Source organism: Anguilla anguilla, chromosome 2, assembly GCF_013347855.1.
Source record: "Anguilla anguilla isolate fAngAng1 chromosome 2, fAngAng1.pri, whole genome shotgun sequence".
NCBI lineage: Eukaryota > Metazoa > Chordata > Actinopteri > Anguilliformes > Anguillidae > Anguilla > Anguilla anguilla.
The window spans coordinates 10956061-10983905 of NC_049202.1; the positions used below are offsets into that span (position 1 = coordinate 10956061).

Below are 27845 nucleotides of genomic sequence, written 5' to 3' on the forward strand. Positions count from 1 at the left end.
ATAATTGGAGGAGTGTTTAGCCTGAGGTTGTTGCCAGACTGTGGATGTCTGCTCATCTGCGTGACATTTCAAGACTTACTGTCTGTGCTGCCCAGAGACTGTGAGTCATTGCAAACAGGCACAGTCTAATTTTACCTTTGTGATACTCAAAAAAAAAAAGTGGTGGTGGGGGGGGGGGGGGGGGGGGTTCAAAGGGGGGCTGATCAAAAATCCCAGCTGAAGCTGCTCGTTCAGTTCAATACTAAAGTACAGGAGCAATGACTGGGTCAAGAACAATAAAATTGCATTGAATTAACAGAAAATATCAGAGTTTTAATGAGACCTGTTTTTTGAATTACAGTAGACCTTGTTCATTTAACTGGAACACCATTAATAAAATGTAATTACAACTGACAGAAACTCAGTGGTGGAAGAGCAGTACAGGCGTGGAAAAAAAATCCAACAAAAAACAGATGACACATCAATGGGGACAAAAACATGTTTAATTAAAATAAATAAAGACATTGCATTCGAATTCCCTCACCCACAAATATTATAAAACAATGCAGTTCGAAACCACTCTCAGTTGCTGCCCTGCCTTTAAATATGAGTGATTGCCAAATTCAGTCAGGCCTACATAACTGAACGCTCTGTATGAAAAGTGTACAGTACCACACAGTTGTGGACGAACCAAATATAATTTCTGAATTCCAGTCAAACCTGTACTCCTTTAACAAGCAATGACTCGTCAGTTGTGTTTACAAGGGCAAGTCAGCGATCCAAGTAGCAAAAATATCCAGCTGCTGGCATCTGCACGATTGGTCTCATTATCAGTGTGCTTTATGAATCAGAGTACTTCCCGTGTTTACATTTAAACACTGACAGTTTTAAATGTACATTTAAACACTGATGTTTCCACATGGTGAGAAAACACGAAGGGGTCAGGTCAGGTCACCAAACACAGACAGATTTACAGCATCTTGGAACCACTGATAACCATCACATTAGACTGTAATGACAAAATGCGAAACTTAAATTAATGCTTCATAAACATTCTACATCCAGCTTTTACACAAAACACCAAGGCTACAACATTAAGAGTCACACACACACGGTTCAGGAATCACAATTAAGAAGTGAGAAAATGTTCCATAAATACTTAAAGTCTTGAAATCTCAGCATAAGCCGTTTGTCTAATTTCTTATTCTGACTAAATCAGAAGACAGAATGAAGCACTGATTAGGATAATTTAGAACTTTCTTCTCAAGATCGTTGAGAGATCTCGTCAGACAAGTACCAGCACTGCTTGTTCCAGGACAGTTGGGTACAAACATTTTAACCATTCACACCTTTTGACAGTCATATTTTTGACATATGACACTGTGACATATGGCCAACTTGTATAATTACGGATCCAAACCAGTTCTACATACATTCAGGCATCTGTTTCCACAGGTCTACTTGACATTCCTGTCAACACCAAGGAAAGATAAAAGAAGGCACTATACTGTGCTATAGCTGTTACTGATATGCTGGAATTTTCTTATGCTTACCTAAACATAAAACTGGCAGATTCCGAGTCATAGTTGAAATATAAACTCTTGTTCCTGTTCAACACTTTTTGTCACAGAACAGCAAAATTCAATTCTAGGGTCTGCTGACTTTAAGGATGGAAGACAGCAGCACCACACGTCTCAAATCGATTTGTTACAACTGGACAACCTTCACAGGAAACCAGACATATTTATTTATACTTTTAAAACGTAGTAACACTCTGCACCCCAATGTAGCCTTCAATAATACTACAATAAGACAGAAATCTCTACGATACCAGAAAGGGGGGGGATCTAGAATTACACTACAGGTAAAACCTCTGCAGTCAGCTCACTCCAGACCAAATCCTTCAGCATTTGAAATGGCAATAGTTAACTTCTGCTTCAGCTCCTTCTTGCTCTTGTACGGAGGCAGGCATATCTGGTTGAAACACGTGTGAGACACAGGCAACCTGGAAAAGACGGCGGGTCAAAGAAAGGAGAAATTATAGTAGTCCCTGAATAATTCACAGGTGTTCCCGTGCTCTCCACAGCTTATAATGGCATCCGTGTCTTTAGAGAAATCTAACACCCATATGCTAGATCAAAGCTGGGCAAACGTGTCACTGGGGTGCTACAGCACAGAAGAATTTTGAGGTTTTGAGTAAAGAACTCTGTGCACTTCACCTAATATACTGAAAAAAATACATAATTAAGGAAAGGCTACCACTGCTCTTGGTGACCGAGGCTATCACTGAAGCTAACACTGCTCAACCAATCATACAAATCATTTCAAATCCCATGAACAGATAACAAGCAATCAATAATATAACACAATTGCTTGTGGTTCTTTAGATCTACTTCATTTTGCAAAGCATACTGGTGGACCGAGGGAATGTGTGCCGATGTTACCATTCGGTGGAGACATCAATCTTGGCGATTTTGAAGTTGAGGTCGGCCATCCCGCCCACGGGGACCCGGTCACTTCCCGTGGTGAAATGGAGGAGCTTCTTCTGCATCTCCAAGGGGAAGCCCAGAACAACATCCCAGAAACAGCTGGAGAGAGAGAGGGAAGGCACCTGCCTGTTACATCACACTTTCAGGGGAGACTGCGTGGCACAGTAGAAAAAACACATTAAAAGACCAGACTGAAAGCTGCCTATTTATTTATTACAACAAAAAAAAAACAATTCCAGCTGTCAGAGTCCAGCTGTTGAAGAATGTCCCAATCGAATATGACACGTATTTCTAAGGAATCAGTTAAATTGTTGCAAACTGTCAGTGGACTAGGGCATGGGCATCCATCAGCAGTGTTTATGTAGCTGTTCAATAAACTTGAACTTGCCATTTACAAACCAAAGCAATGAATGGGGATATTAATAACATCAATGTTTACTTAATTCCATGAAAAGCAATTCCTTTTAAGTGTAAAATAAACTATTCTAAATTATTTGTCTGATAAACATATGAATGGTGATACTAAACAAAAATAATAAAAGGAATGCAGGTCATTTATATTTCCCAGGGTACCCCAGTTCAGGCAAGCAAACAAGAGCGGCCATAAAAGATGTTGATGGCTGGACCCAACAGCAGGAAGGGCGAGCGAGCGAGCGAGGGAGGTGTACCGGATGGTGGGGTCGGTCTTGCTGTAGCCCTCGTACTGAGCTGCCTTCTGCAGGGCCGCCATGTCCAGCTCTGGGCTGCCACACACCAGGATCTCCACCTCCTCCGGCCTCAGCAGCTGCAGCACAGAAAGCCCGCACCTCCAGCTATTACTGCAGACCGTGCTCCGCACACACGCACACACAGCTGCAGCACAGAACAGCCGCACCTCTGGCTATTACTGCAGACCGTGCTCCGCACACACGCACACACAGCTGCAGCACAGAACATCCGCACCTCCCGCTATTACTGCAGACCATGCTCCGCACACACCCACACACAGCTGCAGCACAGAACACCCACACCTATTACTGCAGACCGTGCTCCACACAAATACACACACACACACACACGCACGCACAGACGTGCAAGCACTCACGAATACACACACACACGCACACACAGATGCGCAAGCACTCATACACACGCACAGAAGCAGAGACACGGAAGCACACACAAATACACACAGATATGCAAGTACACACACATGCACGCACAGACACGCACGTACACACACACACCATCTAATCCGCAACACGAGGGAAAATGATTAGGGAAAAAGCTGGATGAGTTCCAAATTAATCCGCAAAGGGCTTTGATTTGATTTCTGTACACAGAATTTATGATATCATTACAGCATGACCGCACAGATAGCTTGATGTTTCGGCTAGGAACCTTATCTATTTTTTTTCTAATCACTTTTTTAAATCGAAAAAAAAAGACTTTACTTTTTACATTTTTTACTCCACAGGATTGTGTTCTGTCTCCAGAATGTTCCATAGGCCATACAACTTGCAAATAAGTGCCTTTTTATTTTTTATTTTCCCAATTGGTTACAAGCATTTCTCAATACTGAGTTCATTTTTCCAAACACTTCACACAGTTCTCTGCACCAACATGCAGCTTGGCAAAACACCAAAACTAACAAAACACTGCAAACATGAGCCAAATGTTTTATTTTTCTGTGTACAGTAGATGGTAATGAAATTGAAAACACCAGGGTCGGTCTTCAACGAGTCGGGAATCAGAAGTGGTTTGTCTCAGTTACATAACTTCAATCAACAGTTTTTTAAAATCATTTGTCTTCAAAACCATAATATCTACTTTATAGGATTTTAACATTTCCATACGGTATTTGTGACGTAGGAAACTGCTGTCCATTTGAATTTTATATGAATATAAATTTAACAGTTTTGAAAACAGTATCTAAAAATAGCTAAATGGGCTGTACATACAGTACATACAGTTGTTTTGCTGGTAGTTGAGTTTGAGTGAGAATTCAAGAATTTTGAAAGCTGTGGTCATTGCATGCATTTTGTGTCAAATCAATGGAAAATCATTCATAGTCAGTCACAGTTCGGTTCACATAAACTGCTTTTGCGTCAACTGTATGAACAGTTATGAAAAAGTGAGCTCCATATTGAGAAATACCAATTTCAGCCAAATGCAGAAGCTGTAATAATGTTAATATGTAACACTGAATTGCTGCTATTCCACGTCACAGCTGGGTTATAGGAGCACTGTCCTGGCCTTCGTCCTTGGAAAGGTCTGTCGCTGGCGTTTGGAACAGGCGACGCACTTATCACAGTCCACTTGTCTTATCTCGATTCAATTAGCGCTCCGTTGTGATTGGTACAGATGCGTATAAATACTCTGACCTAGTTTGGACACAGGAACAATCAACTTCTGTGGTCAATCTAATGAGCGCGTTCAAAGAGATATTGCGTCATTGCGCAAGGATGACAGATCGGTTTACGCCCATCAGTCTCTCCCTCCGCTCCGCGGTGAGTTTTCACCGCCTCACAGCTGGTTACATAAGCAGCGAGAAGTAGACGCGTTGCATAACGACGTGAAGGAGGGTGGGGCGTTGCTTAAACACGCCGGACAGGAGGCAAATGCGGGGGTGGGGGTGGGGGGTGGGGTGGGGGTTTGAGGGGTCAGGGGCAACTATGTCAAATATATGAGCCTCTGCTTTCTTCTTTCTGTCTCGGTGGCCCCTTTCCCTAGATCAGGCTAATCTGACACCGCTCTGAAAAGGCACATGCAAACCCCCCTTTCGCTTTGCTCAAGTTCAAGCCTAAAATGGAAATGTCCAGTGCTTTGGAAAGCCAAGTGCAAGAGCATTTTTTTTATCTGCACTTAATTTCCTTAGCAACCAGGCAAGAACAAAACTCACTCTGCACTCTGTAACTGCTGTGCACCATAACCTGCACATCTGAAAAATGACATATCATATACAGTGATTGTTTTACGAGAAATCACAGATCGTATGTGAAATTTCCAACATAAATTACATTTCTGAGGAAAATAAATAACTTCTCTGTTGTCATCTGAAATATATTTTAACTCCCTCTTCCTCTGGAAGTGTCATTGTACGTGCTCAAACTAACCAAACTGAAGAAGTTAAATTTAACCTTTCAACAAGACAACCCCTGTGGGCGTTGTGCCTTCTCCACACTGCCAGAACTCCAAATTGTTCTAGAAGGTTCAGACTGAAGCGGGACCAATTCTTCAACAATGGCACATTATAGTCTTACTAATGAGGGAAAATAGCTTCATATAATTACGCATGGTATAAAAATGTTAAGATGTTACCACTACCCAGAACCAATGGAGATTTACCGTCAGTCATTGGGCAAGGAAAGGTATGCACACTTTGACAGTGACTATATAGTATCATGCATATTTGTGCCAAACAAAAGACAGCACAAGGCTAAATATAAAACTGAACTACTTTCAGCATTCTTTTTAAAAAACCTCAGCAACATTCCAAGACATTCTGCTCCAATTACCGAAACAGAATTGCGAGAACTAACTGACTGTGCTGGGCCCCTGCAGGTGCTCGTGAGAATTCACCCCCAGGTGCACGAGGAATTCAGCTAGGGACTCAACGCGGCACGTCCCCACCCCATCAGTTATTGCTGAATAAACACTATTAACCGCAGGGCTGTTTCCGCGGTCTGAGAAGCGAGTGTCATGCAACGATCTCAGAAATGCCTCAGGCGGCAAAGCAGCAGCAGCAGAATTTTCGGCGCGCCTGTTTGCCTATCAATCACCATTGTGCGGCCTTGACTGAGGCTGAGGGCTACAGTTGATGAAACAAAAGCCGGTCGGAAAAAACAGGCCGGAAAGATGCTTCCATGCTCAGAGCCGTTCAGATCGCCAGCGTCCTGCCAAGCTCTGCAAGCACACAGGACTTTTGTGGGCCTTTCGTGAGCCGGCTGATTTAAATTCTGGAAGGGTCCAGAACTCGCTATTTCACAGCGGTTGAACATATTCTTCCTATAGGCCTCTCAGAGATTCCCCTCTCCCTGTTTAAAAGCCTAGTAACTGCATGGAGACGCGGACAAAGGCAGTCTGATTAAACAAAGGCTCGGTCTACAGAATCGGCAGGGTGTGTGTGTGTGTGTGTGTGTGTGAGTGTGAGGTGGTGGGAAGGCTAGAAGGGGACGGCTAGTGAGCTTGTTTACGAAGTTCGGCATTGGAACAGTATTTAGACACACATACACACACACACACACAAAGCACAAAGGACAAAGACACAGAGCCGCGCACACACACACACACACACACACACACATACAAGCGCGCGCGCACACACACACACACACACACACACCCCTCCCATCCACTGTGGGCGTGCCAGTTGAGTGCCTCATCTGGAACTTATTACAAGCCTGCAGCCAAATGGCTGCTACTCATGACTGCCTGATATCCACTAGTGCTGATTCGCTGGTACTTATCATCAGTGTGTGTGACACCGTGTTCACATAGCCACCGAGAAATCATGAAATAAACACTCCCTAGACTTTACAACTGCCTTCACTGTACCCAAAAACGTATGTGGTTCCTCAGTGCCAACATACTAAAATATTTATAAATTGCTTATATAATGAATGGGGATCACTCAGTACATTGGGAGCTCTTATTTTAGTAAAAAACACGAGACTCACCATCAGTGCATTTGAAGCACAAACGCTGTGGAACCCATAGTAGAAGGAAGCAAACTGCTTGTAAATGGATTTATTCAGCAGGAAGTCAACGTACAGCTGGACGTATTCTGCAAACGCACAGGGCATTGAATAAATTAGCCAGCGCGGAGGACGTGTCCCACATGCAGAGACAGTCTTTTCAAATTTTTTCCCCCTGTGAACCAGTCTACGGTTGACCCACCCTTTCTGTTCTGCTTGGTGACTTGGATCTTATCGCCTCCTGGTTTGAGGTTGTAGGACTTGATGGTCCCAAGTTCTTCCTGGGAAACCTGAAAAAAATCTCCATTGTCTTACTCCTTTCGTGGCAGCGAAAATTAATTAACAAATAATGAACTATTAACAAGTAATTCCCAGCTTTAGGGACAGGGTATACAGATAGGGGTGTTATAGCATAACACCCCTGTAGTATGTTTTGTTGATTGCAATTTGGACATTTTTCATTGGCTAACAGAGAGAGCATTGGTAGGGGAGTGTATGCTAGTGTTCATGCCGTACAGGTGCTGATGACACAGCCATGGGACCATAAGCAATCACAAATTAGAGAAAAGGATTCACACACATAGAATGAGACCTTAAATCCCTGCTATAAAATGTACATCCAAGTACAAATAAGGATAATGAATTATCACTACCTGGAAAGTTAAACAGAAGTCTTCTTCCACATTTCCCTCATAGCTGAGAAGTTCTCCAAGCCCACGAGCAAGATCCTACAAGGACAAAAGTTTGCGTAATTCAAACACTGTCAGTTTCCCCAGAATCTGGCACAAACCCAACAAAACTAAAACTATGTGCTTCACAGCGATCGTGTGAAATACTCAACATGTCATTTTCATTAATCTTAGCGTGAATCCATAAATCAACATATGAAACACGCTACATTTCATGACAAAAACAAGCCATTTAGGATTTGTATTTTGCCTGCAGTCTACAGTTCATCTACTGTACTGTAAATTGATGGAACTCAATTTGGAAGAGCTTCATTGAAAATAATAACAGTGAATGAATATAAAATGTCAATCTACACCCAAGAAGAATAACTTTATAAACTAAAATGTTCGATACTTGAAACCCAACTTTTTGTCCTCTTTGTTGTAATACTTTTTAAAGAGCTTCAATGCCCTCCTTACAGGGTGAAGCCCAGACTTGGACACAACACCAGAACTAATAAATTGGCTTAAAAGGCAACTTTAAAAGCGTCGAGTCCAAGAACAAATGAATGGATTGGTGACTATAAAATCCATTCCAAACTAATAAATGTTTAACAACTAGCAAGCTGACCAAGACTAAGGGTAAAAATAAATTATCCCTGCATAACAACATCTTTGTTAAAAACCTTTAAAAACATGTAGATTGTTAAATTGATTATTCAATACCTAAAAAAGGCAATGACATTATGTACAAAAAGGTTCGTATATGTGACCATTCCATAGATAGATGGATATATTTTGATAATCTATTTTGACCTAAGTTCAGAACATTTAGTGAAATTAAAAAAAGGGCATGATTCCTGAGCACAGATGCTTTTTGGACAGTTTTAGGACACCAAAGAAACTCCTCTGTCTGTCTGGCACCATCTTACTCTCTAGAATGTTTCAGTTAGGAAATGAACAACAACCACAGCAAGTCATGAAGGAAGCCAGCTGCTCCAAAAATGGAGCTTCTCGGCTTCAGTGGAAAGAGATTCTTAGGGTGCTCTTTTAACACTTTCACAAACATGAATTTTTTAGTGAAAATGTTTTGGTTAACACTGGTTACTATTTATTTCTAAATTATATAATGTTATAGCGTAAGCATAGTGTAATTTACAGGCGTTCTCAGTCATGTAAACATAGAAAAAAGCTAAGCTTAAGAGCCCTCTGCTGGCAGACAAATGTAATGGCGCATTACGGCATGATCTCAGGCATTTCTGATAAAACTCAAATGGACCTAACCTAAACCAAAATGTAATCTAAGCAAACAAAACTTTCATTCATTGCAATACTCAAAACAGATTTATGATTTTAATGATAATTTAATACAGATGTGATTTTGTTTTCTTTCAGAGAATGATACAAAAAGGAATACTGCTTTAATGACTAATAAATAAATAACACTAAAAATAAATAATACTGCCTACAATGTCTTTTTGGTATTGTTATGAGTTTAAAAAAAACCCCAAAAAACAACAACAAAAAAAACAATGCTCACCATTATCTGACAACATTTGCATTGCAAGATTCATAAGCAAATAAGTAGCCACAGAAATAAATGCATACTACCATGCTGATTCCAAAATATAAGTCTTATTTAAGCCTTATTTAAGCTCATGCAGCACATATTTTTAAATAAAATTCTCGATCGGGTGTCAAAGAAATATTAACACTGTATTTCATTTGCTGTAATTTTAGAATCTGTCATTGCTACGTGTGGAAAATTACACCTTTCAAACAGAGATGGCTTGAATCGGGCGTTCCGACGTTCGGGTAATTGCAGCTATGATACATCCGCACATTGAACAGAGATGAAAACACATGAGAATTTCACACCGCTGGCAGAGCAGTGGCGTGACAGGACCTCAGGAAGGCCCTGGGCCAATAATGATGCCGACCTAATGCACTTCATCCTGCCCGCAGTAGCGAGAGAATGCGAATGAATAATTCAATTTGCTCACTTGCAGAGTCATGCTGGAGTCGCAAAAAATCTTAAAGTGCAATAGTGCTAAATCTGTGCTACCTCCACACCCGAGGTTATTCACTGAATAAGGCACATATACATCAAGAATTGTTCTGCATTGTCCACAACTCCATATCTTTCAACGACTATTTGATGTTGCATAACGGTACCCCAGCTGAGTGTATAATATGTAATAAAATAAAAGGCCCTTCATTTTTGTTACAAAACTACAGCTCTGAAAATGTTAGCAAGCATACGTACCGGCATGGTTTGGTGCAAATCATCCAAGGTGAGGGTCGCCATGCCGACAGGAGTGTTTTGGTCACATGGCACAATGGGCGGGGACAGCAGCTTCTTGTAGCAGCATGGAGGGAAGCGGATGTCCAGTGTGATGCTGTTGTACACTGCAAGGCCCATGAGCTGACACACAGAGTCAAGTACTATGAGCAGGGAGTGAGGTTCTAATATAACTGCATTACAATGTTCCCTCTGAAGCCTCTTTCTCAACAAACGTCCATATCTCTGCCTGACCTGAAGATCTTGGTAAATTGTGCTGGATTTTGTTTAATATTTATAACTTACCCAGCCTTAGTTGGCCATATCTTGGTATTATATTCAGTTTCTAATGCCTGCTTTCTTTCATAAAGTCAACTTCAACTTGCATTATAACCAGTTCAGCTAACAACAGTTTTTTATTTTTATTTTAAGAGCAATTCGGAAACAGAAAAGAAATGTGTTTTCCGCACAGCAGGTGTATGGTAGTTTATGTGCAATCATTTTCCATAACCTAAAAGAGCTCCTCCACGTGCTTTCCTAATGCAACTACTGTTCAATAGGGAGTCTGTTCTGTTTGAAGCACACAGCTCTAAGCAAGATCTTCCAACAGAACTGCAGAAGCCAGCAGGAAAATTCCATGACGTTCCAAGTGATGAAATAAACAGAAAGTAAACCCTGAGCATTTTGCTGCTCCTCACAGGCAGAAACATTGAAAGATTCTCTAAAACCAGGTAGAAAAAAAAAGCATTTTCCATAATAATCTATCCGATGTGCAGAGGACTGCAAAGGAGAGCGAGATTACACATTACTCTACAGCACTGATAGTACACATTACTCTACAGCACAGAGTACACATTACTCTACAACACTGATAATACACATTACTCTGCAGCACTGAGAGTACACATTACTCAGCTATTCTGCAACATCCACTAATTGGTAGATGGGGGATCTGGCAGACGGATGGACCAAGCTGCAGTGACCCCAGGAGGCCATTAAAGAACTAACAACAGGACACAACTCTGCTGCCTGCCACTGTATCTCTTGACATCACTCCTGGAAGAACAGCAGAGCAGAATCACATAAAATGTAATGTGTAGCAACTGTCACCCACAGTGAATTTATCAGCATGTCCAGACATACCAGAAACGTGATTGTTTTTAGAATACAAAAGGACAACACAGAGACAAGCACTTTATCACTTCACCGTTTTTGAGCATATGCTTCGGCTGTGGTAAGCTTCAGGTGAGACCTTCACATAAACACTACCTGACAACCACCAATTAAACTGCAATGTACAGCTGATTCTCGGGTCTCTAGCACTTGAGCGTGGAATGGAACATGTACCTGTTGATTGGAACATTGGCTCAGATGAGTCTCTCAGCTTCGTTCTGATGTATGTGTTCTGAGCAGGTTGCCTTGGTACTGATGTCATTGCAGCCTTTTTGGTGCACTGCAAACAGTGCTTTACAAGCTCCAACATGTCTAATATGAATATTTATTTATTTTAATGAACTATTACCAGCATACTTGCTCAGTAGTACTCAAGAGTAGTCATCTCTAATTATTTAATAATAATGAATACATTTTTAAATATTAATTATCAATAAATTAATACTAAATAATTACGTTGAAATAGCTTGTTTGTTTCCCTTCATAAGCTGATGTCTGTCTCCGCTTATTCCATGAATGTGGAAACTTGATTGCAGCTTGCATTTGTGCTATAATGTAAAACAGGATGGTATTGGCTAACATGGCCAGACAAAAGTCAGTTATTGTTATTGGCCCAGAATTCGCCTATTGTGAATCCCCTGTGTAACACAGCTTTAGCCAAAAGCTGCTGTTCATCCATTTGATCATGACGTTATTAAGCCTGGCAACTGCGCAATTTCTGTTTGAAATCCTTTCATGGAGTTTCTGGCGGTGAGTGGCAGCTTTTCTGTGGAAACGATACCTCAGTTTCATTATGGAAAGAGTCTGAAGCTAAGCTACAAGTTCCACATTGAGGGCAAAAACCCATGTAAAGGATTACTGTTTCATCCATGAAATATGTCACTGGTATAATGCCCATTAATTTTCAATATATGTGCTGTGTATGAAACCTGGACATCTTTATGGTATGAAAATATTATTGTGTGTGATTCTTGCCGCGTTCCTTCAGCATATGGGCTGTGTTTTCTTTTTTTTGTTTTTTTTTGCTTCATCCTGGCGTGAAGAGTTCATGCTGCTGTTCCGTGACGCATTTCACAGCCACTGCAGAGCACCAAAGGATACGGTTCCAACCAATCGGAACTCGGAGTAGTTGTCACACTTCCAGCTGCTGAACCAATGGCAGTGGGAATCCTTCAAGTATGTAAACATGCCTGCAAAGTACACACAAATCATGTCCGTTTTATACAGATTCCCAGAGAAGCAGCTCCTACAGTGAAACAATATTAAAAACACGCCATAATACACACAATCTCTCCCGACCTTTTTTCCCCCTGTGGAGTTGGTGTAGGCCAAATGAAAGCGTTCACTCACTGAACAATCTAACATCGCACTATTAAGTCTTCACATGAACAGTAGGCATGTTAGAGGTTTAGACTAGTGGCTGTGTCAACATTTTAATTTAGTCCCAGTAGGTGTAGACATATGCCCATGAGCCTAACCGTGGGAAACAGTATTCCCCACGGGGGAAAGAAGGAGAAGATGGAGTTGAAAAGAAACAGTGGCTGAATGCCTGCGTTGGGCTGTGCTCTCACAAACCGACGGAGGACGTTTTGGCAAATGTAACACAAATCAGAGCCTCACAACTGTCACTGGAGATTCAAACCGAGGAATCAAGACGAAAATAGGGACGAAACACAGTTCAAAATGAAAATATCTCCCCTATGATTTCTGTATTTTTTAGTGTACAGGGCCTAATTCATTTGATTGCACTGCAATGCAACTGCCCCCAATGCAATAAATGTCAATTAGCCACACAGTCTCTTGTTAATTTCTTCTGTCTTTACCGTAGTCTGTGTGAAAAATCTGTCGAATCAGGAGAAGAAACCACTCCTTTGTGAGACCGCCCATGTCTAAACCAGCTTCCCCCACAAATGTCACTTTCAGCTTCTTTTTCAAGTCCACTCGCTTTCTTGTGAGCTGTAGGAAAAAGGAAAAAAGAAAAAAGTTGCAGCCGAGCCATTTTTCCATATTAAGCCATAGAAAGAACTTTCCAGAACTGATTCTCAGATGGGCTGGGCTATAAGTACTGTTGAAAGGAAATGTTATTCAGTTATTTTACCACTGGAAAAGGCTGCGTCGAACTGCTTTTAGACACATAATACTCTGACTTTTTAGACACTTAAAACTAAATTAAACTGAAAAAACACAAAACTGTATTATGCTGACTATACAATATTCATTATTCGTGTACAATAAAATGTTGATGACTATTCTTTTTTTTGTTAAATTCAACCAAATAGTGCAACATTTTTAAGGCCCAGATTGTTGTCTACAGTTGAGAACAGACTTTTGCAGGTTTAATTTTGTCCAGCATGTGTCATTACCTCATCCAGTGAGTCACTGACCAGCTGCGGCCGCCGGACTCTGATGTTGAGAAACAGAAGGCTCATGTCCACCCTTTGTCTGCGTGACACTTTGTCCACCAGGCTTTGCTGCAACGGGCCAGATCACATGAGTGCTCCCACGCCGAATTACACAATAAGATCTTTCACACATTCACAAAAAGACGGTTCTCAGAGAGCTCCTCCAAGATCAAACAGACCTCATAATGAGTCTTTTCTGAATTCATCTTGTGGGTGTTTCATAAGATATGAAAACTCTAGAATATTCTAATTGTGTGGGCTACGTGTCTACACTAAATAATACATAGAGCAGCAGTGTAGTTACGGAGGTTAGGAATCTTGGCTAAGAACTCAAAGGTTGTGGGTTCAAATCCCAGCTGTGGCACTGTTACCATCCCCTTGAGCAAGGTACTTAACTGGAATTGCTCCAGTAAAAATATCCAGCTTTATAAAGTGATTGTATGTAAAAATGCAATCTGTGTAAATTGCCCTGGATCAAAGTGTGGGCTAAATGGACCGAGTAAGCCAACCTTCTGTTGCCTTGTTGGTTCACTGCCTACTTGTAAGACTGTGTGCAACCCTCTCTTTGGCTTGTGATACTCAGCGAACCGAAGTGTGGGCGGCAGACCCCGGAAGCAGGGAGGGGACCCCGGGGAGAAGGCGTGCAAAACAGCGCCTCACCCTGGCCATCCTGATCATTTGCTGCTCCGAGTCCCTCTGGATGACGGCCTTCTTCACCGCCGCCGACAGGATGAAGGGGAACTGGCAGAAAGAGAACCTGCGGGGGCGGCAGGGGACAGACACCGGGACCGCGTGAAAGGCGGGACAGGGCGGAGCCGCGCGCGAGCGGGAGGCCAGCTCCACACCCCCGGGGAATGCGCCATTACCGCCTGTACCCTCACAATGAGCCCTTTCATTGCCCTTTACTTTTTTAAACAGAAAAGCCAGTCACACGCTGTTCTTTACTGCCTGCTGCCCCAGTGACTGAGCGACAGTCTCACCATTCCACAGTCAACCGCCCAGGGCAGACACTCTGATTAGGAAACTCTGCTTGCAGTAGTGGCATACTTCTGATAAAGACATATGGAGTATTTTGCAGAATAATACAATGTCTTGATTTCACCATTAGTCAATGAATACAACAAATGAATCCAATTAAAATATTGAATGCATTCTTTGCACAAATATAGCAATAATGCATGCCCATTTCAGACTTTGTGTACAGGGCTAAATAAACAGGGGTAAAGGACCGGTCTTACAGGACGTGGACAAAAAGTGCCACTTCCAAACGTGGTTAGCTATTTGTCAGAGGCGGTGCCTCAGGGGCGTGTCCATTCATTCCTATGGCAACGGTGCCAGCGATATGTCAGCAACAGCTGATTGTGAAGAGAACATCGATAAAGATAGACAGTTGGAAAAAATCCAACTGTCAAGAGGCTACAGCATGACCGCGACAGGTCGTGGTTTCTCTGAAAATTCTCCGTCGCAAGCGTCCCAATAAAGATAAGAGTGATTTGTTTTTTGTGGGCTCTCTCTGGAGCTTGGGGTACTGAAGATGGCTCGGTTAAAAAGGTGGTCTAGTTTCAGCGACGCAGAACATCCACAGAGGATGGATGCAAAATCTAGACCAGAAAGGTGTGACTCTGCATGTCTGTATTTTCTGCACACGTTACACAGAACATTACGAGGAGCTATAAGTCTCATTCATGACCTAATGAAGGTGCTAAATGCAACTTTACTTTAATATGAATGTATTATTATTGTTGTTAATAATAATAATAATAATAATAATAATAGCCTAATAACATCATCATTGATAACACAGTCACACACTCATATGATTGTGTGTTTATTTCTGTTGTGAAGCACTTTGGGTTGCAATTAACAGTACAATAATAATATAATGCATATTTGTTTCACAGGACCATGCCCCTACAAATGATAGTGAAGATCTGTAGACAGCAATGTGTTGTGTGCGATGCTTTTCTCACACCTGTTTGAATTTCCGTGGGTCTGCCAGGTGTGATAGTCTTCCATGATGTCTATGTGGTCCAGGGTGTGGTTGTAGAAATCCGTGAAAGAGATGATGGGCGGAGTAGAAAGGCTGTTGGCTGCATCTGGTGAAAGATAAATGCAGTACTAAAAACAGGAATGTACAAATGACTGCCGTGGACTTGCACTGGCATATGTACTCAATGACAATGACTCAATGACTCAATGACAAGTTGAAGGTCTCCATCCAGACAAATGCAAGTACACGAGTTTCCCCCCTAAAAACACAAATAGAATTGACTATATTCGTATTATAAATGCATACATGCGCTTTTGTGTGTGTATATATTTATTTATTTACTTTAACTTAAAAAGATTAAGAAAGTTGCAGACACTACATGCTCCTCTAAACTCCCTCTGTCAAAATGGGTGGGTCCCCCCTGGGTAGAGTCACTCACTGAGGAGGGCGAGGACTCGGGCGGCTGAGGGGATCCACCAGGAGCACTTGGCCATGGGGGGCAGCTCCTCGGGCCGGGCTGGGAACAGGCGGGTGGAGATGAACTGCAGCAGACGCTCCACCAGCTGCTTGAACCTCCTCTGAGACAGCCTGCGGGTGAGAGGAGGAGGAGGACCACACTGATAGATCAGCAGGGCATACGCTCCGTTCTGCTCATTCGCTAAATAAAGACCAAAGTTTCTTTTTTTTCTTTTTAAATACAAAGCATGCCCTGCGATAAATTGGCGGCCCATCCAGGGTGTAATCCTGCCTCTCACCCAATGCATGCTGGGATAGCCTCCAGCACCCCCCCCCCCCCCCCCCCCCCCCCCCCCCCCGCCCCCGCGACCCTGCCCAGGATAAGCGGGTATAGATAATGGATGGATGGATGAATACAAAGCACTAAGATGTCATATTAATTTTGATAGAGCTGTTTAAACTTTGGGGTGTTCGGCTTCCCGAGAGTGATGTCATTATTTGAGTAACTGCAACAGATAAGAGTCTACATAAAGCCACAGCCTTCTGAATAGGGTAGCAGCAGAACCTGATTGGGTCATTGTAAAGTGGGCAGCAAATAAATGCCTGCAAAAGTCAGTATCCTATTGACTCACAATTCACTGCTAAACCGGTCAGTCCTGCTGTTGTTTGTGTAAACCATGAGGACACTGTACTGGTAGTAAAGTGGCTACCAATACAGTGAAATTATTATTTTTTTTGCTTCTAACTGCTTACATTTAACTGACACTGTAATTATCAGTTATCAGCAATGTTAATTCAATATTAAAGTAAATTAATCTCAAGAACATGTAAATGAGAAGATCAAGACCTAACTATTAATTAGGTGCAGATCAATGGGCAATAAATATTAAAAACAAAGAAGGCATGCACCATTATTTATTTCATTAATTTAACAAAACTAAAATTGTGGCATTGCGAGGGTGATGATCATCAGGACTGCAGCAAACCATTTCTATGCCTATTTCAGACAGCAAGAGATTTTATACCCCAAAAGTTGTCTATAAAGGTTGTTTACATATTTTTCAAAACAGGATATTGCTTTGTGTATAAATTAATACCTATTTTTTGCACTATAATAAATAATACATACTAAATACAGTCATTTTAAACAAGTCCATGTTATAGAAATGGACACAAAGAAAAGATTGTTTCAGGCCAATTTTCCATGGATATATGAGTATAAGAGTATATGAGTATGTATGATAAAATGGAATGCTTCTGCTAACCGACGGTAGAAAAACAAGGCTCACTTTTTAAACCAGTGCACCAGGAAATGGTGGTCTGCTTCAGCCAGGCCTGCGATTTGCCTCAGCAAGTGCGCAAAGATCACGTAAGTGGCTGTACTCGTATACTGAGGGTTCTGCAACAAAGAAGAAAGCATTTCAGCACAGCTTTTAAAAGAAATACATACTTTTCAATTGTGAACGGTGATGAAATCCCGCCGTTTACTAAAATATGGCATTATTTGAAGGAAACCGACATTTCCACTCCAAAATGACCTCATCCAGTTCTCTCTAGGGGAAGACAGCCCATAATAACCAGGGGCTGACTCACTCGTCTGACATCAACGCCAGGCGGATCAGCCCAACGACCACGTCTTCCTTTTCCATGTGAAACCTTCCTCTGAGAAAATGTGGATCGCCAACCTCATCAGCAGCCCTAACATGGATATCACCATACTACTAATTTTAGATTTAAAAATTACAGGCCTCAAATATACGAGAGGAACGGTATAAAGGCAAAGCACACAAACGAGCAGGGAAGGGAAAAAGGCCGCAGGGTGTAGAAACGGCTCGATACTTTAATGCAAATTTCAACCGAAGCTACGGACGTGAAACGAAAATCTAAAACAGATTTGATCTCTGTAATTGGCGGCAATTAGCCACATGATTCCATTCTGGTGCAGGGGAGCATTTACTTTCACTGCTCCCTCCCAGACGGTGAAGTAGCCTTGTGACTCTGTCTACGCTGGGACAAAACGGAGCCAAGCGCACTGCGGTGGTCATGTGTAAAATAAACACTTCGCTCTCATTATGCGCTCTTAGACCTAGCGCTTGACTGGGATATGACTGGAGTCAATGGAGCATATGGCGAGGGAGGAGATCGGCAGTTTCCTGCCTTTTTTTATTTTAGCCGGTAACCGAGCCAGCTGCCTGTATATCACCCGGTGTTAAACCACAGATGTGACGATGTGCGTACGAAGCGCGCTCAGACTCCTAACGCAGCTCAGTGTTATGGAAGGCTGTGTAGTGTGCGCACGCGTATTAGCGTTATCGCACGAGGAAATGACTGCCGTTACTGGAAAAATATTGGGCGAATCGCAGTTGCACAATGCTGGCGGTTTGCTATTTATAGCACAGTTTTAATCATTAAGCCGCTAAAAGGCCACCATCGCAGAGTCTGTGAATAGTCTCAGATTACCTGAACGAGTACAAAATATGCCCTCAGGTCATCTTTGGTCCGAGGTCTGGAACATAAGCACAAGTCAACACTTCATGTTATGGGGGTGAAACCCTTTCCGTGCAGTTCTTTTCACATTAACGACCAACCAAAGTCAGAGGAAAGAACAGACATATCCCCACTCTTGACATTTAAAATAAAGACACACGTGAAGATAAACTTCAGGAGGACTGCCATTCAGGCTGACTGAGAGGCTATTTCAGAGCTATAAATAACAGGAGATAATAACAGGGGACAATTCTGCTTTTCAGAGCAAAACGCTCAAAATGATTGTCAATACAGTTCCTAATGACAGATTAACCCCCCATTGTACTGATTAAGCTGGATAATGCGCTCCAGTGATGACTGCGGCAACTGGAACATGACCGAGCACCATGGTTACGCCTCTGGTACGTGGTCAGAGGACAAATTCATTACATCTTTTGACATTTACCCGTTATGTGCTTGGAAAATTTAGAATCATAACATAACAAAAGGCCAAGGACTATGAAGCCAAAATTCAGAACAGACATATTTCTCCTTCTAAAGATGAAAAAGCTCAAACGCTGATAACTTCTCGATCACCTATTGCACATTCATTATTACTGCACATGCTACTCACCCTTTCCATTCCCTTAATAAACTGTTAATGATTCCCCTCAGCACTGATTTCTGGATGTCTGGAGGCTGCAAAATGAACATTAGAAATGAATACAAAGACTGGGTTAACACTCAACCATGAAAACAGCACCAGCAAAATCCACAAATCAGCTGCACTCTGTTTTAGAAAAACTACTTAATAAACTTGAACATACATAATATTTTCCACAAACCTGACTCAGGCTCAGAAATAACATGAATCTATGTCAATGTTACGTACTGTATAGAGTAAGGCATCATAGACAGCATTGACAAATTTGGTGTTTATTCCTGAATCCTCGATTGTGTTGAATGGTGCATTTGCTTCTTTCTGAAATAAAGAAAAAGGCTTTATGTTCATCACTCTAAAAAGTGCATTTGGTGTATCAATATCATTGCCAGCAATTCCACAGTAGTGGCTACCATTCCTTTCAGATTCAAAATTCACTTTGGGAGCAGGGTGAAACCACAAAATATACAGTGTGCGGTTTTATTGATGGACTGACTAAATTGATAATGATTCATTCACTGGTATTGATTCAAGATTCAACACTGATAGGGCACATATACAATATATTTCGCAAATGGGTACTCCAATAAATAATGACTGAATAAATAATGTCAGAGAAACTGTAAACTGGTGATCCTTTTTCAGATCCTTGTTCTCAAATCTGGCCCTTAAATCTAAATCCAGCCCTGGTTTTCCTTTCTCCCAGCGAGGTACCTGAACAAATAGTGCTACTGATTGGCCAGATAGTCTTCACACCTGACTCCCAGGTAAAAGGAGGGCAGTGGTCCCTCCCATCAAGGACCGTGATTTGAGTAACAGGGGCCAATAGACATAAGATCAACATGAAGAATACACCTTCAGACATTGAAAAAGAGATGTGACATCTTCAGACCTTGAAGGCGCCATTCAACTCCAGAAAGGAGTCAAACGTGGTCAGGTAGAATTCATGGACGGCTTTCCAATGACCTGAAGCCATTGCGTTTTCAATGTCCTCCCTGAAAAACATAAGACAACACGAGATCCAGGTTCTGTACAAACAGTTCAGTCTATGATGCCTGTGATGTGTCGTACTGCCATGCTGATTATTAATTATTGATAAGGAAGGTTGAGTCTGGCTGAAGGGGTCTTTACTCACTGAAACTCTTTGACGGTTTTGGTGCGCAGGGGGATCACGGGGTCAGTGGGGAAGGGAGCCTTCACCTCCGGGGGGAGGGTGTGGATGGATATACGCTGCTTCTGCCGGGCATCAGCGCAGATGGGGGGCAGATCCCTCACTGTAGAGTGATGAGACCCCCCCCCCCCAAAAAGAAAACACAAACAGGAGAAACAATGACATTTTTTGGTGAATGACAGGCTCATTCCCATATCAAACAAAAAACAAACACTACCATTTCCTGCAACCTCTGGTTCAAAAGAATAGCCAAAAAGGAGGGAGCCAAAAAAATGAATGCTTCAAGTAAGGGTGAAAGTTTCGGAGTAGTAACCATTAGCAACAAGTACAGTTAACCAAATGAACTTACTGGTGATGCTGTAATAAATTATGAATAATGGTTTAATGAAAAGCCCACATTTTTATCATTACTTTCTTAAACAACTTTACAAACAAATCAGCCTCACTTATACAAAGTCATTTACCAAGGATCCGCTTAAGGGATCTACTTCTTTTTTTTAATGGATAAGCTGCAGTCACAGATTTTCAAATGGTGTAGCCAAGCCTTGGGTTAACAGCAACAGGACGGAAAATCTTTAACCAAGTGCATCGTTGCATGGAATCAGGCGCCTATTCAAGGCAGCCGATCGAGACCCCCCTGCTGCGCAAAAGCATTCTTCCTTTTATTTTAATCTGCTGAACTTTTCTCCTCCGAGACTGCTCACACCACTAGGGGTTTGAAGGACTCCAGTGTACGTGCTGGGAGAAAAGGCCAAACTAGTTACAGGTCTACATGCTATAATGTAAAGGTCCTTTGAGCTAATAGTGCTGTTCTTGCAAATTTTTGGCTAAGTTCCCAGTCGGCAAGGATCTTAAGGCTGTCAGGAGAGGAAAAATCACTGTAATTTAAGTAATTGTATGCCCTCTCCCTTCTGTCCATTGTTCTGGTGAACCACAAATGTTACAATATTTTCAAAGTCACTCTTGAAGTCAACTGACACTATGCGAACGATACTTTCCGCAAATTATGTAACGCATAATAAAAAATAATAAAAAATTATGTCTGATAAACAAATAAGCCACTGTTATGTCAGGTCAAACACATCAAGGGTGATTCAACATAGTGTACAACCAGTATCGACTATTTAAAAATGTATCTTGCAAAAGAGCATAGCCCTTTTTGAACCACAATATGGAAAATGGAACCTATTTAATCAAGAAGAAAAAATCCTTACCTACACATAGTGCTCATAACTACGAGTATATATAAAATGTTCCCTAACTAAGATAGTACTGCACCCTACTTTTTGGGAAACCTTAGTCTCCAGCTGAGTAAGTATGTCTTGTTTTGGTGTCTGGATAGTGAGGGTCTACAGTTCAAAAACCCACAGGAGACCGGTCACAAAGCAGAGCAAGTTTGTTCATTCAGGGTACGTAGGCAGAAATAAAATACTTAATGAACATTATTGGACAGGTTTTGTTCCCATGAAGGACACTACGGTTGTACCCTTGAGCAAGGAGTGGAGTCCTACTGTAGGTACAATTATAAACAAAGGCATTACGAAAAAGATTCCACACCTCACAATTAAGAACACAAACAGCAGCATCATTAATGCTTACATGTTTTGGTTCTTCTGATACACAACAAGAACACTGTGACGTGACATTTGGTCAGCTTGCATTCTAGGCGCACCTAAGCTGCTTTTCGTACATGATGTTCACCATGAATGAAAGCGAACAAAAACGGCTGCAGCCTTCATCTGTCTAAGCCATTGTTTAAGGCTGTATGCAGCAACTTTGATCTCAGTGAAAAATAAAGCAAAAACATCTGCTTGAAGTATGATTCATTAATTCAAAGCAGCTTAAACGCATCACTTTGAAATTAATTTAAAAATGTACCTAACAAAAGGACACTGCAAATTTCATTCACAGGTTTTATTCACAGAACAATGCCAAACACACTGTTTTACGGTATAAACTAGATGGATTGGACAGCTTTTTTGTGCACCATATTGCTATTTTTTATTTTATTAAGGGTCAGAGTGCAATTCAACAAATCCAACAGCAACCTTGCATATAGACCAGCCATATATATGGTTATAGGCTATACGAATAAGAATGCCATTATCATTGAAATACAATTAATTAAATTCAAATTTCACAAAAATAACATTAATAGGAATTAAGTATCTTTAAGCAATATAAATTAAACTGAATCTAAATACTCAAGAATTGCGGCACACAATGTTGTACACAAAACACAAAAGTTTTTGTCCCATATTCCCAAAGAGCCATTTTATAGATCGAGAAAACCACTGCAGCCATGGTCCCACAGACGGCAGTTTGGCATACCATCCAATAATATATTTATGGCAAATACTCAAAGTCTTTTTATTTTGATTTTGAGCTGAAATTAACCGGATATGTTGCATAAGTACTCGCAAATACAAAACATTTCCTTAAATGATGTCAAGCAGCTTGGAGCATCGAGTCAGGCTCCATGTCCATGAGATGAGAGTACAGGAGTTACAGATGAGGAAAACACCCACAGAATGGCCCTACCACAAAATAACATGCTACAGCAGTAGGGCTATTTCGCAAGGACTGACAGACACTGCATTAAAAAAGCAGAGCCACAGGTTTGAATACTTTGGAGTAAATGATCCGACAAATTATAATTATTTTCATTCTAATAGTTTTACTGGAAACCAAGGAAATGGCAAACACACTTTAACTTTGCTGTTGCAGCCAAACATAACATGTCAATTTAAGTAGCTAGTCTGTCAAGAGCACGTATTATGAGAGGTAATGCTTTTAATAATGTATTCTTTCAAATTGGTTCCAGAAATGCAGATGCAAAATCACCCGCCCAAAATTTTCCAGCCCCACGATACATTGATTTTTGACAACACATCATTTAGAATGGTACAAAATGCTGAATATACAGAGCAAACAAGGCCCAGAGTGAACAAGAACGCATGACATAAGCCACAGAGTGAACAAAATGCAAATGTTAATTTAACAAAAATGATACAGGTTGCAGGTTATACTGTACCTGCTAACATTCTTAAAAAATAATAAAATACATTAAATCTAATCTAATTTCCTAATGTACTCTAATATCATTAAAAAAATGAATAAATGAATGATAAATAAATGCTATGTGGGAGGCATGGTACTGTAAATATCTCACCATGTCTTACAGCCGGAAGCAGGCACTGCGTAGAGAAGCCCGGTCCCTCGGACGCTCGTTTTGAGTTCACGGTGGAGATGAAACTGCTGAAGGAGGGAAAGTGCTGCTTCGCACCACGGTCCAATCCCTGTCGGAGAAACACCATTCACCCTTTACACGCTGCTGAAACAGATAGGATTTTTCAATACGAGTCCACATGGGAAAGTGACCGCATCGGGTCAAGTGAGCCACAGATTCTCTAGTAATCACTATTTTAATGTGAATGTGTTCATATCTGTCTTATCTTCTCCATAAATAGTGTAATACAGGTTTGTTCAATGTTAGAAACTGACAGCCAATGATGGGAGAGTGAGGCTTCTAGGGGTGTAATGATACATCAATCCGGATCGTTGTATCGGTACAAAGGGCAACGATTCTATCCAACCAATGCAACGTGAAAAAATCTGTATCATTGTGAATCATAGCAAAATATTTCTGTATCATTGTGAATCATAGCAAAATATTTCTTTAAATGTTGATAATCTTATGGCAGTTTGTTCTCCAGCAACATCATTGTTTAAGTTCCCAACTCAACCACATCATCTATACTGGATCTTTTTGGATTATATCGTAGCAAACCTTGCCAAATCTAACCTTTGCCTCAAGAACTGAAATTGTATCCTATCGTGATGAAATCCGATGTTTACAACCCTACAGGTTTTATAAACCACATCATGGATGGAAATACTATGCCATGTCCTCTAAAGCGCTGACTTCTATGTGAGCCAATCACAAGATTTTGTTCTCCATAAAAAAATACCATGATTCCTTGAGGTCATTTGGTCACTGGTAAATAATAATAGCTCCACCCGTTTTTGAAACAGGTTCAAAATGCTGAACTCACCATTTCAAATGGATAATAGAGAACTTTTTAAAAGCAAAGCAGATCGGTAAGGAAGATGACATTATACTTCAGGGACAATTCACACAAAAAAACAGTAAATAATGACTAATGACAGACAAAAATTGGCACTTTTATGAGAAAACTTGGGTGTTGTACCTAACCTAAAAATAAATAGGCCGAATTAGGCCAGCACAGTATGAGAAAGGGGGGTACGATGAGCAACTGTGTGAGTTGCTTTCCATATCAATGGCAAAAAGCCCTGACTACCACTGATTTTTTTACCCCCCATTTAAATAGGCACAATTAAGTGGATTAAGGGTCAGCCTCCTGAAAACAGTATTACACAGTCCCCAGCAGGCTCAGACATCTTGACAGGATGAAAGCGTTAAAACCATATTGGAAAAATACATGGAAGCACATGCCAAGCAGATGATTTTAAAGCATGGGGATTCATTTATTTCCCAAAACCACAGAGAGATGATCCTATTCTCCTGGCTCTTTTCCCTGTTACCGTTCCCATTCTATGCAAACAACAAAGGGATGACTGTAATATGCATATAATATCACCTGACTCATACCCGAGTAGTAATTTCACATGTTATATTCCAATTTTTATGTCTTACTGAGGAAGAAATTCAAAGTTCACCATGTCACTGCTTCTGTGCTATATTAAAACATTGTATGAAATTACAATCACAAATCACGCAAAAAAAATATATACATAGAAAATAATTCAACAGAAAATGAAAGCTACATATGCACTAGATAAAAATTAAGCTCTGCCTGGTCTAAAAATTAACACCATGTTTGGCCTTTTGAATCTGTGCCTCATGGGAAGGCATAATTCAATCTCTTGGGTTACAGAAACATTATTCTTGGGGGTTTTAAGTCAGACAAAACAAACTCTGGTCCTCGGGCACATTTGAGCTGGTGTAATACTTTAGAATGGATAAATATAGCGCTGTAATGTTTAGTTTCAATTAGATAAAAAAAAAAAAACAACTTGATGGGATATTTTCTAAACCTTCATTAATCAGTTGAAATGGAGCCCCTATGGTTCTGCAGGTGAAGAGTAACAAACTAAACCCACCACTTTCAGAATTTAAAACACTGTGGTTTTTTATACGAAAGTTAAAAACAAGTTTTAAAAGAGGGAAAACACCTTCATCATAATCAAACAGGAAAATGGAAGCATCACCATATATATTTGTAATACATGGAAGTTTCCTTAAATAAGTGTTCACTGTTCAATACAACGCTGTCATATACCAGGCTGTAGTTAGTACTGTTCCTAGCATCACAGGCCTTTCTGTGTTCAGTGCCGCATTCAGTGTCACGGGGTCATGCTGCCCTGTTCAGTACTGTGTACCGCAGCATAGGTCGTGCTGCTGTGTTACTACCATATATAATGAGCAACAGGTGCCGCATAGGCTATTATAGCCAGTGTTCTTGAAGGCCTTCTCGTCCGAATTTCACAGTTTCTTTTAAAAATCCCTACCGCTGGATAAAACGGTATCATTACTCAATTAATCGGACCCCCCAAAATATAAACGCCTTTAGTAGTCAGTGAAAAAGTTATTTGCTCGAGTGTTTATATGCATACTGTGGAACAAGGAGTAGGCTACTGGAATGGTCAATTACATGTTTCACACAAGGTTTGAGATACGTCATGCAAAAATGTTTCTTTCATTCTTAAAAATATAATCGACTTTGATATTCTGATTAAGGATGAACATAACGCGAGATGCAGTATACTGGAGATTTACGCTTACGTTAGTCTAGCAAAGGGAGAAATGTATCCAACTAAAATATGACATTACCAGACATTACTTAAAGCCTAAAAAATGATGAGTACTGTATTCCTTTTCTTCATTTCTTTTTATTATAATATGCCTTCGTTTCCAAAAAAAAAAAAAAAAAAGATCCTTAACGATTTTGATACCATTGCCTTTTTACCTTTTAAACTTTATAAAGCAAGTCTTTGGTTTATTGAAAAAGTAGGCAACATAACTGGTCATTCAAGCACAGTATTAGCTGTACTGAAAAGGCTTAAACAGACTCTTGCATAACGTAATGAGAGAGGCAAGCATTGGTCCAAAAGGTCCCACCCTATGTCTAAACTTTAACTGACACTAAAAAAATAGCAACAGTTAAACTGGCAGCAGATGCGATTAAAAAATAATAAAGTTTATTCTTAAAGATTTCCAATATGCTGGTATTTGCCTATAGGGTGCATTATTGCAGCACGTTTATGAAAAAGAATACGCAAACTGAACTGCTATATATGGCATCACCTCAGTCTGTGCAACTAAGCATAGTTCGTGAAGAGACAAGGCAGCATATGATATAGCCTAAAATTTAAATGGGCATATTTCCTTCTGAATCCGTGTGCACAAGGTAATTCATCATTTCAAAAATTTATATGATCAATCAATCAATCAATAAATAAATACACTGATGTATAATTAGTGAGTGGCGGTTCAAGAAGGCAATGTAACATCAACAACGAAGGTATTTAAAAGCATAATATTGACAAGCAGAGAAAATGTTACATTTATTATAATAAACAACAGCTTTTGCTGTAAATATGTACAATCTACATTGATACGGGTCGTAAATTTAAAGTGATACAGAATATATTCAATATAGTCAATATTATTGACTAACTGCAACGCGGAGGATAGTATCTCATTTTCTTAAAATGTGAACTACAGCCTACACATCCACCAGACTACACAGAGTCAACAAGTCGTGAACGAGATGTAGATTACTATAATTAGTTCCAAACTTTCTAACTTTTATATACTTACAGATGGTGGCTGATTGAGAATTGGAGGAAGCCTCTCTCTCTCCCTTTCTTCTGTAGAAACCGACACATTTCTTTCATTCATATTTAGTTGATTCTCTTCAATCGCATGTCTTGCTTGAGTTGCGATCTCGTGGGACATGCTTTTCAACGAAGTAAATGTGCGAGTTGCGCATAATCCTCGTCCTGTCGATAACACACACCTTCAGTCTTACACTTCACTGGCCACTGTAGATATCGTTAATAAGCGTTCGTGTTCCGGATGCTCATTACCAGAAGCGTTTTCGTCATACAGAGCAGGTGAGATTTCGAAGATTGTCCCAGCCAGTAGAAACTGATGCTGCTGTCAGGCAAGCTGGGTGCAGAGTCCAGGAAAACAGAAAACAATAAATACGGCAAATATTTACATTATTCGGTAAAAACTAACCGCTAGTTTATGCAATAATACACCATTTTTTCGTCCACATCGACGACAGCACAGCTAAATACTGGCGCCATGTTTAAAGGAGGTTCATAGAAACGAGCTTGGAGACGGCGGCAGTCTCTACGCAACGAGTGGTTGCACTGCGTAT

General features: G+C 40.8%; 1 protein-coding gene across 2 annotated transcripts; it reads right to left on the bottom strand.

Annotated features, from left to right (window-relative positions):
• Nucleotides 1-464: 464 nt before the first annotated feature.
• Nucleotides 465-27845, bottom strand: hectd2 (HECT domain containing 2). Of its 2 annotated transcripts, XM_035407234.1 has the most exons (22): nucleotides 27547-27845; nucleotides 27278-27459; nucleotides 23585-23711; nucleotides 20377-20515; nucleotides 20134-20236; nucleotides 19473-19562; nucleotides 19215-19279; nucleotides 18575-18620; nucleotides 17404-17513; nucleotides 16098-16246; nucleotides 15641-15764; nucleotides 14329-14425; nucleotides 13630-13737; nucleotides 13090-13222; nucleotides 12368-12456; nucleotides 10079-10237; nucleotides 7798-7872; nucleotides 7347-7434; nucleotides 7127-7233; nucleotides 3137-3252; nucleotides 2424-2567; nucleotides 465-1984 (listed from the first exon to the last, which is right to left on the bottom strand). In XM_035407234.1, exons 2-22 carry the CDS (start codon nucleotides 27413-27415, stop codon nucleotides 1864-1866), a joined length of 2328 nt encoding a protein of 775 aa, XP_035263125.1. In that variant the 5' UTR covers nucleotides 27416-27459; nucleotides 27547-27845; the 3' UTR covers nucleotides 465-1863. The 2 variants fall into 2 exon arrangements, with proteins under 2 accessions (XP_035263125.1, XP_035263124.1); XM_035407233.1 differs by having other exon boundaries at nucleotides 27278-27844.